This window comes from Alosa pseudoharengus, unplaced genomic scaffold (genome assembly GCF_046254945.1).
Source record: "Alosa pseudoharengus isolate Yale_2024_CS ecotype anadromous, Long Island Sound unplaced genomic scaffold, YU_APseudo_1.1 YU_APseudo_1.1_scf_17, whole genome shotgun sequence".
NCBI classification, from domain to species: Eukaryota; Metazoa; Chordata; class Actinopteri; order Clupeiformes; family Clupeidae; genus Alosa; species Alosa pseudoharengus.
In genome coordinates, this window is record NW_027468640.1 from 36,990,322 (window position 1) to 37,006,796 (window position 16,475).

Here is a 16,475-nt window from a genome sequence, read left to right on the forward strand (position 1 = left end):
TCCTTCATGGTTCCATTATCACAGCAAGTGTTCTAGGTCCTGAAGCAGCAAAACAGCCCCAGAGCTTCACACTACCACCACCATATTTTACTGTTTGTATGATGTTCTTTTTCTGAAATGCGGTGTTACTTTTACGTCAGATGTAATGGGACACACACCTTCCAAAAAGTTCAACTTTTGTCTCGTCAGTCCACAGTGTTTTTTCCCAAAAGTCTTGGGAATCATCAAGATGTTTTCTGGCAAAAATGAGACGAGCCCTAATGTTCTTTTTGCTCAGCAGTGGTTTTCGTCTTGGATCTCTGCCATGCAGGCCATTTTTGCCCAGACTCTTTCTTATGGAGTCATGCACACTGACCTTAAAGGAACACGCCACCCAAAATCAGTAGTAATATATGTTCTTACCTTAACTTTCACGAGTTGAGTCATACCTCTACCGCGTCGGTATGTGAACTCAAACGCTCTGGCGCGCGGCGCGAATGTGTTAGCATGTTGCTATGCTAGCGGGCTCTGCCGTAGCCGGGTATTTACCAGAATTGGGGCCTATTTCTGTCCACAGGGTGTAATTCTATTAAAAACACATTAAATCTAATGTTTAGCATCACTAATTAGTATAAATAAAAACAAGCCTAGAGTTTTTAATGGTTGCTCCTACTCATGATTTAGACACATTTTATTGGTGTTTTATGGTACAATATCAGTGTTTTGGTGTTGTCCGCAACCAGAGTTTTCACATAGCCATATCTCAAACATTATTTATCAAAAATTCATTAAAAAAATCATGCATATAAATTAAATGTTATCTGAACTAATGAACTGCATGCACACATTATGCATATATATGCATTTTCTGCTTTATTTTGCTTAATGTTTACCTGTCATTTAGCCGTCATTACCAGCACACTCTACATAAAGGCACTTTGCTACTGTTTTTTCATCAAAAAAATATTTGGTAACCATGGTCACCTATTATCACAGTGGAATACATGGGTGTCAAGCAGAAAGATTGATGCCTTGATGTCCAGAAACATAAGAAAATCTACTCTTTATCCCTCGTTTTGGGCATGTACACTTATTATGTGTCATTACCATACGCATTGTATTTCTGTATTTTTGAATATTCCTGAAATTTTAAAATGACTTTAATAGTTTAAATGATGTACATTACATGTAGAAAGCTAGCTACACTTGCATGGTGATCATTTTTGCTTCTCAGGGTAGTTTTTCGGTATAAATGTCATCACCAACACAGTCATTACCAGCACATTATAGCTTGAAATGTAGTGGTAATGACGACTGTGTTGGTGATGACATTTTTGCAGATACATTTAAAGTACTCTTTTTAAAAGAAATTTAAAAAAAATTCCACAAAGTCAGTTCAACTTGGGTTTCTAAATTATAAACATTTAATTGCAATAGATTACGATCAGTGATTTGTCATCACTGCAACAAATGTCATTACCAGAACTGCAATGTCATCAACATCACCATGCATATTTTTGCCAATAGATTATGTATAAATTACAATAAATTACATTAATTAGATATTTTTGACAATGTTGGACAGTCTAAATTGCTACTGGATGAAAACAGATATGATATATGGCATATATTTTAAATAAATGAAATTCCAAGCCAGGGTCGAGTGAAAAAATAAAAAAAATAAGATACTTAAACGACTATAATTCATGTTGTAAGTAAAATTCAACAATTCTAATAAGTTCAAGATAAAATAGACTTCATGTGAAACCATAATTGATCATTGATTGATCATTGATTGACCATTTTAACTTTAAAATGTACATATTAGGTGATGTGATGGTAATGACATTTACCTGAAAAATCACAAGGTTACGCTATTGTAAAGCAATTTACAAAAGATTCACGGAACAAAAATGCTGATGTGGTACATGAAAATTTAGCTAAAAATGTGGAGAATGCAATGCAATCAAGCATTTTGGATAAGGCTATATTGGCACACAGAATAGGCTAGGCAACAGGCCGATGTGCGTTTTGGAGACTGTTTTGCGAGACAGAGACTGAGTTTGCTGCTGATATTCTGGGGATAGGCTACAACATAGCCAATGTAGGACTTTAGCCTTTTAATATATTTGCTGCATTGGATCAGTCTTTCTAGAAAGAACAGGCAAGAGCTTTCTAGCCTCACGTCAGCAGCTCCGCATCCCATATACATTAAAACACAGCGGATGGCGGGCAGGTGCGGTTTTGAAAATTGGTCAAAAAACTTTGCTGATGGATGGATTAAGTTTTGTTATGCAGTTATGGTTGAAATAATAGCCCATCAGCGCATCTCTAGTGTGTGTGCCTCTCTCTCGCTCAGAGGGGAGGGGGAGGCTGAGGGGTCGATCAAGCATGGATTCTAAACTCTGTGGTGGATAGGATCTACAATTAGGTGTTAATTAATATTAGGCTACTACCTAGGTCGAAGTACTCCCAAGTGCTATTGCGCCAGACAGGGGCGAAGGCAGAGGGGTGGCTCCGGGTGGCACAGACCACCCTTGAGATTATATTGGCCACCCCAGGTGCCACCCCAAAATTCTAGTCTACGATTGGCCATTAACATGGTCTAAGGCTGGACCTTTTTTGATGCACTTGCAGTGCGCTAGTTTGAAGCGTCAGATGTCAGAAATGTAAGTGGCAAACATGTTGGCCTCTATAGGCTACATTATTGTTTTTAGCATATGAGTTTACAGTAGGCCTACAGGCTACTGCTTGTGCTTGTGTGATAGGTAAATAGATATCTATTTACCTATCACATCTGCCAGTGCCTATTTATCTAATCACACACCCAAGTTGCATTTGTTTAATCATGTCATGTAGGCTAATTTTTCTACCTGCCTATTTTACCTAGCCTACCCAGCCGACATTTGCTAGGTCATTAAGTGTTAACTGTAGGCTAGGCCTACTTTTGTAAAAGCGTTTAATGTCAATAATGTCCTAATGTAATGTTAAGACAACTTTTTATTCACGGGTCATTCCATGAAAAACGTACAAATCTCCCCACTCGACCGTCACAGATTTGGCTGAAAAATATTTGTTCTTAACATATCAAAAAAATGTGATGGTGTTCTGTCTCATTTTCTCAAAATTATTTTTTGAAAATGTTGTATTTTTGTACACGCCCAGCATTCAATGGCCTATGGAAGCATTACAGTTCCAGAAATCTCACATGTATGTCTTAAGGTAAAAGAAAATCCCATTTAGATAGATAGATAGATAGATACTTTATTGCTACACAACCATGTTGTGTTTTTGCTACAGAGGGATTTAACTCAATACAGGGAAGAAGAAAAGTAAGAAATACTTGTAGTTTTCAGGAGTCTTACTGCTGAAGGGCAGAAGCTATTTTTCAAAACGTGTAGTTTCAGTTCTTATGGACCTGTAGCATCTTCCAGTTTTTTCCATTTGAAAGTAGATTATTGAAAGAGAACTAGAGAGAGTCTCTCATCGTCGAATCATGGACAAAAAGGTCAATGTTGATTGCAAGAAGATGCAACATCAGGAGCACCAAAAGCGATAAAATCCAGCTGATCCAACTCTGAAATGTGTGATAAGGAGAGATGATAAGTATCATACATTTCACCCCATTATATCTTCCAACGTGTTATGTTAAAGCATGTGTCATTATAAAGCAACCACTATGTTAAAGAAGCCCTATGCAGGTCTGGTTATTCCTTCGCTGTTTCTGGGTTTTCGCCTGATTTGGGCTCGCATTTTTCACGACATAGCTCCCTCTGCAGCTTCGGTAGCAAGTGACTGCTACGCTAAACCCCCACTAGCTAGCGAGCTAGCCATCAATAAACCAAGCTAAACACATAGGGCTCACAATAAAACGGTCGAGCAAACACATTGTTCAAGAGACTATCAAATCACATTACAAAAACGAAGTTCACCCAAGGGTAGGCTACTTACAATTTCAACAGCAAAAAAGCCAAGTCGGAGTCCGTTTTGCAGTCTTCTTAGAAACTACAATCTGACTACATTTTTGAGTATTTCCGCCGAGTTACATCCGGATGTGTTCGGACCGTGACCGACCGCGACCAGAAAGTTGCATATTCGGTTTTTCCGCGGAGAAGCACTAGGGGGAGACGAAGCACCCACTAAACGACCCAAAAAGTGTTGTAGAACCATCACAACGACTCTCAACCTGCATAATTAAGGTCATTTTTGCTAAAATTGTTGCATAGGGCCTCTTTAAAATGACCATTGTTATTTTTTTTATTTGTTTATTTATTTGATAGGGGCAATGCTCATTAATCAACAGACAAGTTACTTGCTGTAAACAAGCCAGAGTTAGTTACAAGTGTTTCAAATGTGTGGTGTTTTTTACACATAACACAACTTTCAACACAGTAGGCCTATGTGGGCCTCTTTAAAGATATCTTACCATTTATTTCATCTGAAAGTATTATCAAAATGCAGGAAATTGAACATTTGTTATTTATTATGAAACTTTTGAGCAGCACAAGAAACCAAAGGAAGAAACAGCCTAAGCCTACATTGCCATGCCAACCCTATATGAAAACAATTTCTATTTTGTATGTAAACTATACCTTAATTGTATTGTTTGTTTAAAGTAATTTTCCCTTTTGTGTGATTTTCAGCTCTGGAAGATGACCCGGACCCCTTGAGGGCAGATGTCTTGTGGTCATGCAGTTACACCAGGTGCTGCAGCCTGGACCGGGTATGGCTGGAACACTGGCCCTTATTCAGTTTAATCAGCACCAGCTACTTGATTATGGAAGATTCAAACTGAGAGTTCATGACCTGGGGTTATTCCTCTGTCCAATTCTTCATAAAACTATTCCTTCCCGGGGTCAGTACAAGTTCACCGGCCCTGCCTTGAAGGACAGCACACTGGAGAAGTGTGGAGCTGACTGCCCTACAAGGAACTCTGTTGGCTCACCATCTTGACAGTAGAGGAGCAGAGCTATTTTGAGGAGACCATGGCCATAGTGGTTGCGGCTGTGAGTACAAATCAGTAAGGACAGCTTTTTGTTTCACTCATCTATCAGCTGTCTATAAATGTGGTTTAAAAGTTTTACAGACTGTGTTATGTTGGATATTTATAACAAATGCTTTTTTCTGTATGCACCATACTGTACATACATAATGTATGTGTCCTGGGTGCCATTCCTACAAGGAAAGAGTGGGCGTAACCAATCAAGCTGTGCACTGCATCACCTGCCCTGCTTGGAGCAAGGAACATTTCCACTTCTGTTGGTAGTGTCTGAGGAGGTGGAAGGGGGCAGTATCTCACATTGACCGCTATAGCAACTTGCACTGCGCTGACATGCTGCTTGTATAGAATGACACACGCTGCTTGTATAGAATGACACAACAGTGTTGTGGGAAAGAGCTTTTTGATGCTCTGACAAATGGCGTTATAGTTGGGTTGACTCTTTAATCAGATTAGTTGGATTGAGTCATTAGCCAGTTCTAGGATGTGTCCGCATGGTTTGTGACAGCTGTTTAAGTCAGTTTTTAAAGGTTCCTCATAATTTTGAATGTTACATTGACCAAACTTATTTCTAAAATGTAATTATATTAAAGTTCTGAACTTTGTATATTAGTGTACTAGTATAATTACATAATACATTAAATAACAGTAAAGTATTAAGTGTTATATCAAGACAGTGATATTTTTACATTTTATCTTTTTTTCTTTATGGTTAAATAAGCCACAGTTACTGTTATTACTTACTATGTGAGAAACGGTCATTGTTTCCCTTATCAGCAAGCAGACGGGATTGTTTCCAAAAACTCATATTTAGTTATAAAGGACATACACAACATATACATTTCTGAAACTGACCATTTTTACTATTTCATAAAAAACATTCACTCATTTTGAATGATTTGAATGCCAGCAACACGTCTCATAAACAGTTGGGATTGGGGCAACAAAAGACTGAAAAAGTTGTCTAATGGTAAAGTAAACACAAGGAGGAACCTTTCACAACTAATTACAATAACTGCCATTATGGTTGAGTGTCATACAGCGCCCAGCCAGCCATTTGCCAGCACTAACATCTGGGCTGACCTCTGATTTACTTTTATTTGCACTGTAGCCTACTTTAAGCAAAGCACAAGACATGCTCAGCGTAACAGCAGTTACAACAGTTTCAGAATAAAGATGCCTGTACAACGTATGTATAGCATGACTTTGACAGAAATGTTTTTGAACACAGTATATAGTATTTTTTAAGAAGTCTCATCACTACACTTCAGTGCCTTCATGTTTTGTGTTCTTGACTGGATGTTGCATTTCTGAGGCAGATGTGTCCAAAGAGACTGTACCAACAGTTCGGCTTACCTTCAACAGATTATGTTGGTACGGTCCAGACCTCTGGGATCTCCTCTTCCGAGGAGCCTTTCCAATAGAGGTATGCTTAGATACCTCCATCTTTGTTGGCACGACAAGATGAGGTGAATGGTGTGAAATGTCAATTTGCTGTGTCAAAACAATATCAGGTATGTAGGTGTGTTTTTCGGTAGCTGTGTTGTTCTTAATTTTCTCAGGCATCTGATGAAAGAGGAGAAAGGAATATATCTTTCAGGTTAGTCTTAGTCTAGTCCTCAGTTGATTTAACTGTTGCTTAAGTGGTGATAATATATTTGCAAAGAGGTTACACCATGGAGGAAGTGTCAGTCAAAAAGATGAAATCAGTGCTTGCTATTATCCAAACATACTTAACATGTAATGCTTATTGTTATTTTTGTTGCTTTGGATGAAAGCATCTGCTAAGTAAACATAAACAAAATGTTCCATTAATAATAAGCTAGTGTACATTTTGTCTCATCTCTTCTGCTGTTGTGATCTCAAGGGATTCCACAGTACTGCTCTCCATGTTATTTTCTTCTTGCTGAGGTGATGAAGGTGACAATTCTCCTGAAAACACAAATCTCTTTCTGTAAATAGTATAGTTTTACTGCACAGTACAGTGGCAATAAGTACAGTAGATGATTCAGCACATTTCCTTCTATTTCATCCATTGAATCGATGTTTGACCTATAAAGAGAGTGTTTGACTATACTCACTTTTCCTGTACACAATCATGTATGCAGTCCTTGACCTGCAAAAATTGAAATGGCAACTTCACAAACAATGAATAAACAGTTTACTGCCTAAAGCGTATTTCTCTGTACAATTTGAATACCTTTCTAAGAAGTCTGTGTCTGTGAACTGTTGAAAAAACAACATCAACAGTTTTTGCTTTAATGTCAAAGATGCCATTCACCGTATTATAAATCAGCATATCATCAAAAGGAGTTTGAAGCTATTAGTTGTTATTTCAAAGTAGAAGAATTACATGGTCTTATGCATGTCCCTTATGGTCACACTCCTTGACAATGACATTATATCCTGCACTCCTACAACTATCAGTAAAGTGATGCAAACCTTTGCCACGTGAGAGTCATCAAAGGAATACCAGTTATTATTCTCAGGAGACTTAATGTTGGCCCAGTAGTGTCCACTTCCATACACACCACTGTGGTTGATGACGCCATACAGGTCATACGTGCAACTCTAAGTTGAATATAATAAGCACAACAAGGTTGTGATTTCATAGATAGAATTGTAGGAAAATGTATAATACAAACTGCAACAGTTCAATTCCCATATATCCGCATGCTCTTCAAGAACAGGATAAATTGTATACTTTCAAAATAAAAAAACATAAATGTTATGCATTTAAAATCTATGGTATCGGACATGCAATCAGTCACATTATCACCTCAAAGTAGTCCAGAGTAGGGGGGATGTCCACAGGGCAGCAGTTCTTCTGATATCCCATTGTCATGTAGTCAAAGTAAAAGCGCTTGAGGTGCAGATTCAGTATGGTGGGATACTTCTGAACACTGAAACTCTGTAGGAAGAAAGGCATTCATCACTGAGCCTGAACTAACAACTAATACAAATCCTTACTGCATTAATAAGGAAAATATATAATATATAAATCATTGACTGATTTCAAAGCTATCGTTATTTGGACATTACGTAAGGGATAACGGCCGCCGAGGTGTCCTGTTATACGGAATTAATGGACGAGGGCGAGGGGCAAAAACTCCCCGACGTGCATCGGAGGGGAGTTGCCTCCGCCCAAGTTACCATTCATAAGCATTGATATGGAACGGTGTCCTGTTATTCAGAATTAAAGGCCACCCGCCAGCCAATCAGAAAAGAGTATTTCTTCTCTCCGGGTGATAAAGTGTTATAATCACTGTGAGGATGCTGGATAACCTTGGGTAGTTCATTTGTCAGTGGAGAATGTTGACCTTTTTCAGGCAATCAAATGTACACTCACAATTTCAGTGTCTGTTTTCTCATCACAGACATCACAGTACATCCAGTTGTCCTCATCAAACGTTGTGGTTTTAAAGAAGGCTTGAAGACCATCAACCTACAATAGTCATGTCTGGTCAATGATGTGCCAATGTGCTGACAACTCAAAATAAAAAACATGTTTATTTTTCCTGATATTAGGCCTAGTCATTCAATCTTTGAGAAGCGAATGAAAAGTTGAGTGAGAGTTACTCTTACCACATTGAAAACGTCATTATGTTCAGCATCAATGGAGAGTGGAAGTGAAAAGAATTTGTTATCTTCATGACATGCGTCATGATCTCTCTTCAGGCACCTCAGTGTTTTTTGCAATCTTCCCTCATAGACCTGAATGCATTCACGAGAAAAAGAAATCATTAAAAAGACATACATACAGTATAAACACAGGATAACAGTAGATATTTATATGTAAAAATAGTTGTGGGTTAGTACCTGGGAGACATCCTGTGACACCTCACTCAAGATTTTCTCAAACCACTCCACTGCATCTTGCTGTTCAAAAACTAACATTAAAACAGAGTTGTCTGAACGAACAGAGATCCCTATGTGTCAATAACAAAGTAAGGAGTGTTTGAATTTCACTCACCGTTTTCAATGGAGAGACTTCTGGTTATGTTGACAGGAGACATGCTATCACTTTTAAGATCTTTAAATAGTTGTTGTAGATGGTAAAATACATTTTCATTTGGAGTGATCTGTGAACTAATAATGATAAGACTATCATGTAAACAATAGTGACTACAATATTGTGTGCAGTGCAGCCATACAGGAATTGGATTATTCTTTTTACCTTTCTACTGCCTGTCGGAACTCTTTGGTCATAAAAAGAACCTGTAAAGCTGAGTTCAGATAGCAGGTTGCTCCTTGATTTCTCAAGCCATTGTACACAACTGTTAACCGAGATAAGAATTTTTTGTGGCAAGATGTAAAGTAAAATTGAGATGGTACAAATAATTAGAAAATTAGATTACAGCGTATAATATGCATTACTGTTGAACTGTTATCAATTTTCATCTTGTGCATGAAATTACCTTCCTGTGCATTGTCTTTGGGTTTCCCGCTGTTTTTTGAATGAAGGTAAAGGTATAAATTTTCACCCTTAGTAGTAATTTCTTCTTCTGCAGAACTGAAAGACAGTTTCAGGTTCTCAGGCAGTTGCCCTGTATGTGCACAAAGATTGGCTGATCACACTTTCTTTATACAAGAGACATGCACAATTCTAGCACACAATTCCAAAAAGAAAGAAAGGTATTACTGTAGTCCAGGAACCAGAGGCCTATTTTGGGCCGATCGGTGCCAACTCAGGGCAGCAAACTTTATTTTTATTTTATGATAGCTATTGTGTCTATAACACAAAAAGGCATGATAGACATCTGGGACTCACAATTCAAGCTTAGTAGAACACTCAATATATACTGGTAGTGTATGACATAAATATGCCTAAAATGTACGATGTAAAAATGTAAAATGTACAAAAATGTATGCACAAGGAGAGTGGGGCATGTCAAAACCCATGTTAGTTCACATCTTGAGAGTATACCTTCAGAAAATGTATGGTTTAGGTGGTTAAATCAGTTTTTATTAAATGGCACAGCGCAAAAGGTATTAGCCACACACCCGATTTAGCCTACCTACTGTATACCCAATGCATTATGTATGGACAGAAAAGTCAGAAGGAGGGTAGGAAACGTCAAAACCTCTATATGCTTTAGGTGGTTGAATCAATTTTCCCTAAATGGTACAGCCCAAAAAGGCATCAGCCATATACTCTATGTAGGTATTGGTAAATGAAAGTATAAGCTTTCAGAAAATATGTGGTTTATATGGTTGAATCAGTCCCTTCATGGTGCTGACCAAAATGCAGTGTACACTTATTTCAGCTAAATTCATAAAATCCCATTCATTTCAATGGGAAATTTACTCAAGAGACTATAGAAATCTTCAGCTGTGAGTTTGGAAAGTCCATCACACATTTTTGTCATGGGGGCATAGACAAACAAAATAAAACAGGTTTGGATTGGTGCCCTCTCTGCTGGCTCATGGATTATGCTATGTGCTCATGGTAATGTATAAGTAGTTTCCAAATGTACCAAGGATGGAAATATTCCATATAAAACTGTACAATTGTTTAGTCAGATGATGTGACTATATCTGGTAGCACAATAGGCTACACTCCTGTTCAGGCAGCATGCAGCTGCCTAATTTATCCAGTAGATGGCGATACTTCACTTTAGAATCACTAAATGACAGAACTATTTCATTACGGCCTGGGCAATGAGCATGTGTCAATTACAAAGAATATTTTGCTCATATTGCTTTTTCTTCACAAATATAATGGTAAAGACATTTAATTGTGACTTAGTTTTCGATTAAATTATTGAAACTCACAGTTCTGGACATGTAAACACTGGACATCTGAAATTCAAAGAGAGAAAAAATAGGGGAAAACACAGCAAACACTAATGAAATTCAAATAATATAGGCTTAGGCTATCCACAAAACCTTAATACCATGAAAGGAAAGTATACAGGCTATTTCCTCCAGGTCACTCACCTTCTTTGTCCTTTGACCGAGACTGCAATTCTGCCGAGGCTTTCATATCCATTTTAACATTCTTTGCTAGCGTTAAAATATGATAACCTATGCCTTTAGGCTAGCAGATAACATTTAGGCCTATGGCTTTGATCAAAAGAAAGATACTATATGCTAACCTATCTGTTTTCCCTCTGCATCGTGTGAACACAATCCTGATTTAATTGCTGTTGCATATATGAGGCTATGAAAGTAGCCTATTGCCACAAGCGAAGATACTTTAAAACGCGATATTTCGGTTCCTGCTCGCTGCAGCCAAAGGTAGCCTATGGCAAAACACAAGCAAAATACAAAGCTTTAAGTAAAACTGAAACCCACCTGCTACTTGCCAGTTAACGCCCACGGTCCTGCGAGTCCAACCCCTCCAACACACACACACACACTTCCCCACCCCCTTGTTGAAAGAGCGACAATCAACTTTCGTGTCAGCAGCTGTACGTTTTCAAACTCTCCTTTCTCATTCGACCACAGTTTCTGACCAGTAGCCTAGGCTATTTGTCAAATCTCAGGTTTGATATAACTCTTTTGATAGGCCTAAGCCTATATTGTTGATATTTGTACTCATAATTCTAATGCCTTATTGCAGTCAGATTGACTCATTACATGCATTATGTTACGAGCATCAGCAGACATTCTGTATGTTACTGCACAACACTCTGCTGAGCTCATACCTGCACTCATGCTGAGATGCATTCCAGTTTAAGTGTCAGTTTCAGGCCTAATGGCCTCAGGGCAATAGCCTATGATGACTTGTGGTCAAGTTGGCCTAGGATTATCTTTTGGCCTAAGAAAAATCTTAAACTTTCCTTAAAGGTCAATTTAATGAAGCACTAATCCCTGAAGCGGCAGATGTCTCCTCCATCTCTCCTTAAGTTACCTGTTTTGCTTGCGGGCTTCAGTGAATTGTCAGTGCCATTGACATTTTACACTTCAACTTGTGAATGTAGTGAAAGAAAACAATAACAATAACAAACAATAGAATATAAAAACAAACAAAATACAAGTTTTTGAAATCATTTATATACAAGAACATTACAATAAGTAATTGCGATAAATATACAGTTGACATCTGACTCTCTGGTGTAGTGTGCACATACAAGTTAGACATTCATCACAAAACATCCAGATGAGAAGCAGCTTCCATTTCTGGACATTTTTAAATCCACAAAGGTTAAAATAGCCCAGTCTGCCAAAGACACATACAAGAAGTATTTTACAATATTACATGACACACAGTAGCATAGGCTACTACATTTGTGACTTCATAGTAAGTCCATATGTGTCCATCCTCCATGCAAGCGTAGTACAAGCATGAGTGTGGATTTATCCTTTATTCCATGATCAGACAGTTTGTCATTGTCCTCCAACTGCTTGGACGCATACAGAACCCGAAGCTCAGAAGGATCTAGGTTGTCAAGAATCATTTGAGTGAAAAGGGTTGCATTTATCACTATGACATGCATAGTAATTAATGTAATATATATTCATTTGGTGACTAAGAAACACATACAGTAACTAAAAAACAGTGCTTAATGGCCATTACCTATGTTTCCTGGCAGCTTCTCAATAAGTTTCTTCTTGAATACAAGAATAGTTGTGTTGTTGAAGTCTTCTTCTGTAGTTGCAACATCAACAGTTTTCTTTTCCCCTTGTATTCCGACAACTGTTAACTGGTATATTTTGCCCATGTTGCTGACAAACAAGGAGAATCAACCGATAGCAAGTGTTCTGCTGAGATGTGAAGATTAATGCTTTCACTTTCTTTTACTGAAGTTCCAGGCAAAGGTTGATCAACACATGAAAAGGGGCGTGCCATTTATTGCCATGGTGTTTTCTAGCAAAACCAGGATTCATAAAAGTATAAATATATTTTGTTTTTGATCCCTTACAATACAATCTCTTAGCCAAGCTGATGAGTACCATTTTCATTTGGTAGAGAAAACATCTTAGTTTTGTTCAAATGAATCACAAAGACAGTTACTGTTTGTTTTTTATCCATTGCATGAAGATGTGGACACTTATCCATTTATTCCTTATTGATTGAATAAGATGCAAGAGATTCATTTCATTTTAATTGTCATGTTTTATAGTATATTGGTGGAACAAATAACTGGGATTTTCAGTTTCAATTATTAATGCTGCTCAGGGAGTTATGAAATGGAAAGAATGAACACCAACATTCTCTTAACAACAGCAACAAAGCTTTTACACTTTGAAATCATGTATTGCATGGATAGGGTCGTAATGCGAAGGATTAATTATGTTCACAATGCTATCCTGCAAATATACCAATACATTATTTTAGGATAAAATGGAGGACTTTCAATGGCATCCTCCACATTTTGCAATATGCTTATATCTAATAACTACCTGTAACTATAATCATGTTTATCTGAATTTGAGATATGAGAAAGTTGATAACAAAAATCCCCCTGCAATAAAGCAATTTCCCAGAAATCAATCTGTGTTTTGTCAGCAGAGAAATGAAAGTGAAAGAGGTTGTCAGAAAATACACTGAGTCATCTGTGTTCTGGTATTGCATTTGAGAGCTGAGCAGATCGACAACAGTATCACAAGATGTCAACAACACAACAACAAGAAGAGCAGGAAAAAAGATATGATCCATCAGACACCACATTAAGATTTGTGACAAGACCAGATGATATCAGTAAGTCAATGATTCAGTTCTTATGGTTACTGTTTTTTAAGTAGAACTCTAATGTAAAAAAGGAGGCAGCAAGTGTTGTGTAAGTGGTGAGTGTTGTATTCCTCGCCTGGCAGCTCTGGATGATGACCCTGACTCCTTGAGGGCTGAGATGTCCTGTGGCCATGCAGTCACACCGCAGTCTCTCACGGCCTGGTGCCGCAGCCTACTGGACCAGGTACTGCTTTTTCAGGTCACACAAGTTTATTAAGGGTTTTAATGCAAGTGTGTATGTATTATTAACCTGAAACTGTGAACATATCTGCATCTTAAAGCAACACCGTGGAAGAATAGATATCTGTACCCCTTGGCCTCAATATTCAATGCTATTTAGTGCTAAGACGATACCCAATTTGTCAAAACAAAAAACAAATACTAAAATGGTGATTGTGATTGAGTAACATACATAGTGCACTATAAAGCATTTCTGATGTGCACTGGTAATGTTAAAGACTTCATTTCCACTATTGTAAGTCGGTGTAGCAAAAAAAAGAGTTTAAAGCTGTCATTTTTAAGTGAAACAATAGTGCATTGTGCTGCTTTAACCATTGTACTTATTGAGCACAGGCTATGTAATATGAGTATAATAACAGTACATGCCGTTGGTCACTAGTCAATCGGACTAATATTGTGTAGTCCACCCTGTTACATGTATTACAGAGAAATGTGCACAAGTAGGGCCTAGTCTTTATAAGTCTTTTTAATAAGGTTTTTATCCCATGCAGGGGCAATATAAATTCACTTGTCCTGCACTGGAGGAAGGCACAGTAGAGAAGTGTGGGGAGGAATGGTCCTACACAGAGATTCGCAAGCTGGCTGTGCTGACAGCAGAAGAGCAGGCTCACTTTGAGGAGACCATGGCTATGCTGGCTGCTGCTGAGTACTGTGAATACAAAACAGTAAGTGCCACCTACATGCTGACCGTACAGAGCAGGACTTGAAAAGCTATAGCCTACATGCTTTATTACATGCCATTGCATATTAATGTTTGTTTTAGCACATGCCCACATAATCAATTACACCTAATTATAAAATTCTTAATGTGCTGTTAAGTGTGAAATTGACCTCCCGTGGCTCTGGATTAAACTTTGGAATGTTTACCTGTTTACTAGTGTCCTGGCTGTCAGTCATTTGTGGAAAGGCAAGACCTGACCAACCTGTCTGTGCACTGCAAAATCTGCACCACGAAGACTGGACAAGCCTTCCAGTTCTGCTGGCAGTGTCTGCGGAGGTGGCGGGGACGTGCGCCTACCGCTGACAAGTGTGACAACGAGGGGTGCGTCAACCCAGATGTGGAGAGGCTGGCCAAGTGTAACCTGCTGACTCTCAGAGAAGTACAAAATGTGCGAGTCCCATCCATGCGTGCCTGTCCCACATGTGGCAACATCGTGGAGCACAATGGAACAGGGTGTAAAAACATCATATGCAATCGGTGTCAGATTGAGTTTTGCTTTTCCTGCTTGAAACTCACCCCTGATTGTCTGACCACCAGCAGTTACTTCCTGCTCTGTGATGGTGGTGTGGCTGACCGCCAGACCAGTATCCCATCATGGGTCAAGTAGCTGTTAGGAGGCATGTAGTGGAAAGTGCGTGCAGCTGTTGCCAGCCAATTTGAATCTCAGTCTGAATGAAATACACTGCCTTCATCTACTTCATCCACTATTTATGTGTATACTGTTTTATCAATGTTTTATGTGTGTAAAATGTAGCCTAGGTGCTGACACACTCAAACTATCTCTCTCTCTCTCACACACACACACAATCACTCACTCACTCACTCAAACACACAGATGACGACATGACTTGTCCTAATATCTGTCTGTATAATAGCCAATAAACATGAAGTGTTAAATTAGTCTGATTCATGGTATTCAAAATAACATCATTATCACAACACTGTAATAAGCTACAGCTGATCTATCTACAACAATCCAGCCAAAGGGTCTGCAAAATTTGCATTAATTTGTGATTCATATCTACAGATGCATTACAAAAATCCAAATCCAACCAAGTATTTTTCAAGTAAAAAATCTTTTCAAGTCAAAAATATCTTATTACACTTAATAAACAAGCTATAGGCTGACTGGTTTTTAGACTGACCAGACTTTTCCCCTGGTGCACTGGCATGTTATTTCACTTATTACTAGCAGTGAATAACTTGTAATAAGCGAGAAAATCCAGGTTGGTCAGTTCAAAAACTATCCTTTATAACTTGCATGTTGAATGATAATATAGTGTAATGAGGTTTTATTTTACTTGAAAAGAAACAAAAATACTTGGTAAGATAAGGGATTTTTTACAGTGTGACAACCCTTTTCACCAATAAAACAAGCAAATTGTGTCTATTGCTCCCATTCACATAAAAAATGGAACTTGAATCACTTCACTCAGGTCATGATGAGCCATGGAGAAATGTTAGAAGCTGATGAACATGGAGAAATGTTAGAATCAGTCCACATAATGAAGTGATGCAAAATCTAAACTTGAGAAAAGACCAAGTTACACACCTTCCAGAAAACGCGGGATATGAACCTGGCAACAATTAAAGAGAATAGCCTACCAATGGCATGCTTAATTACCAAATGGTCTCCCCCACAAAAGGTCCATGGAACCGAAAAGTTCGAGAACCCCTGATCTAGCCAATAGCCAACTAATTGCCAAAATAACTGATGAATGTCATTCCCATTTGTGTCAAGTCATGTCAATGGCATGGGTAACCTATATTCCATATAGCCTACATTTAAAAACAACACAATTGACTCAAGCTGAATCCTACAAGATATTTTTAGGCTGCATTTACTAGTTGTCATTTTA

The 16,475-nt window shown here is 38.2% G+C and overlaps 4 protein-coding genes across 4 annotated transcripts in view; 2 read left to right on the top strand and 2 right to left on the bottom strand.

The window, feature by feature from the left end:
- casp23 (caspase 23, apoptosis-related cysteine peptidase) overlaps nt 1-5,404 on the top strand; it is a 29,068-nt gene extending 23,664 nt beyond the window's left edge. Inside the window, exon 12 of the mRNA XM_076289470.1 lies at nt 4,623-5,404. The gene's annotated coding sequence lies outside the window, so the exon portion shown is untranslated. The remainder of the gene's footprint in view (nt 1-4,622) is intronic.
- LOC143127772 (ubiquitin carboxyl-terminal hydrolase 50) lies at nt 3,224-11,252 on the bottom strand. Its single transcript, XM_076289466.1, has 15 exons — nt 10,919-11,252; nt 10,754-10,780; nt 9,397-9,525; nt 9,156-9,255; nt 8,952-9,067; nt 8,798-8,868; nt 8,564-8,692; nt 8,328-8,423; nt 7,758-7,889; nt 7,421-7,549; nt 7,179-7,204; nt 7,060-7,094; nt 6,810-6,910; nt 6,335-6,544; nt 3,224-3,556 (listed from the first exon to the last, which is right to left on the bottom strand). The coding sequence occupies exons 1-15, from the start codon at nt 10,968-10,970 to the stop codon at nt 3,449-3,451; spliced, it is 1,461 nt and encodes a 486-aa protein (XP_076145581.1). The 5' UTR covers nt 10,971-11,252; the 3' UTR covers nt 3,224-3,448.
- A 705-nt stretch (nt 11,253-11,957) lies between these two features.
- On the bottom strand, nt 11,958-12,718 carry LOC143127776 (uncharacterized). Its single transcript, XM_076289475.1, has 2 exons — nt 12,501-12,718; nt 11,958-12,362 (listed from the first exon to the last, which is right to left on the bottom strand). The coding sequence occupies exons 1-2, from the start codon at nt 12,643-12,645 to the stop codon at nt 12,220-12,222; spliced, it is 288 nt and encodes a 95-aa protein (XP_076145590.1). The 5' UTR covers nt 12,646-12,718; the 3' UTR covers nt 11,958-12,219.
- Nucleotides 12,719-13,468: 750 nt separating this feature from the next.
- On the top strand, nt 13,469-15,516 carry LOC143127775 (uncharacterized). The gene is made up of 4 exons (XM_076289474.1): nt 13,469-13,625; nt 13,739-13,839; nt 14,387-14,560; nt 14,774-15,516. The coding sequence occupies exons 1-4, from the start codon at nt 13,535-13,537 to the stop codon at nt 15,221-15,223; spliced, it is 816 nt and encodes a 271-aa protein (XP_076145589.1). The 5' UTR covers nt 13,469-13,534; the 3' UTR covers nt 15,224-15,516.
- Nucleotides 15,517-16,475: the final 959 nt, after the last annotated feature.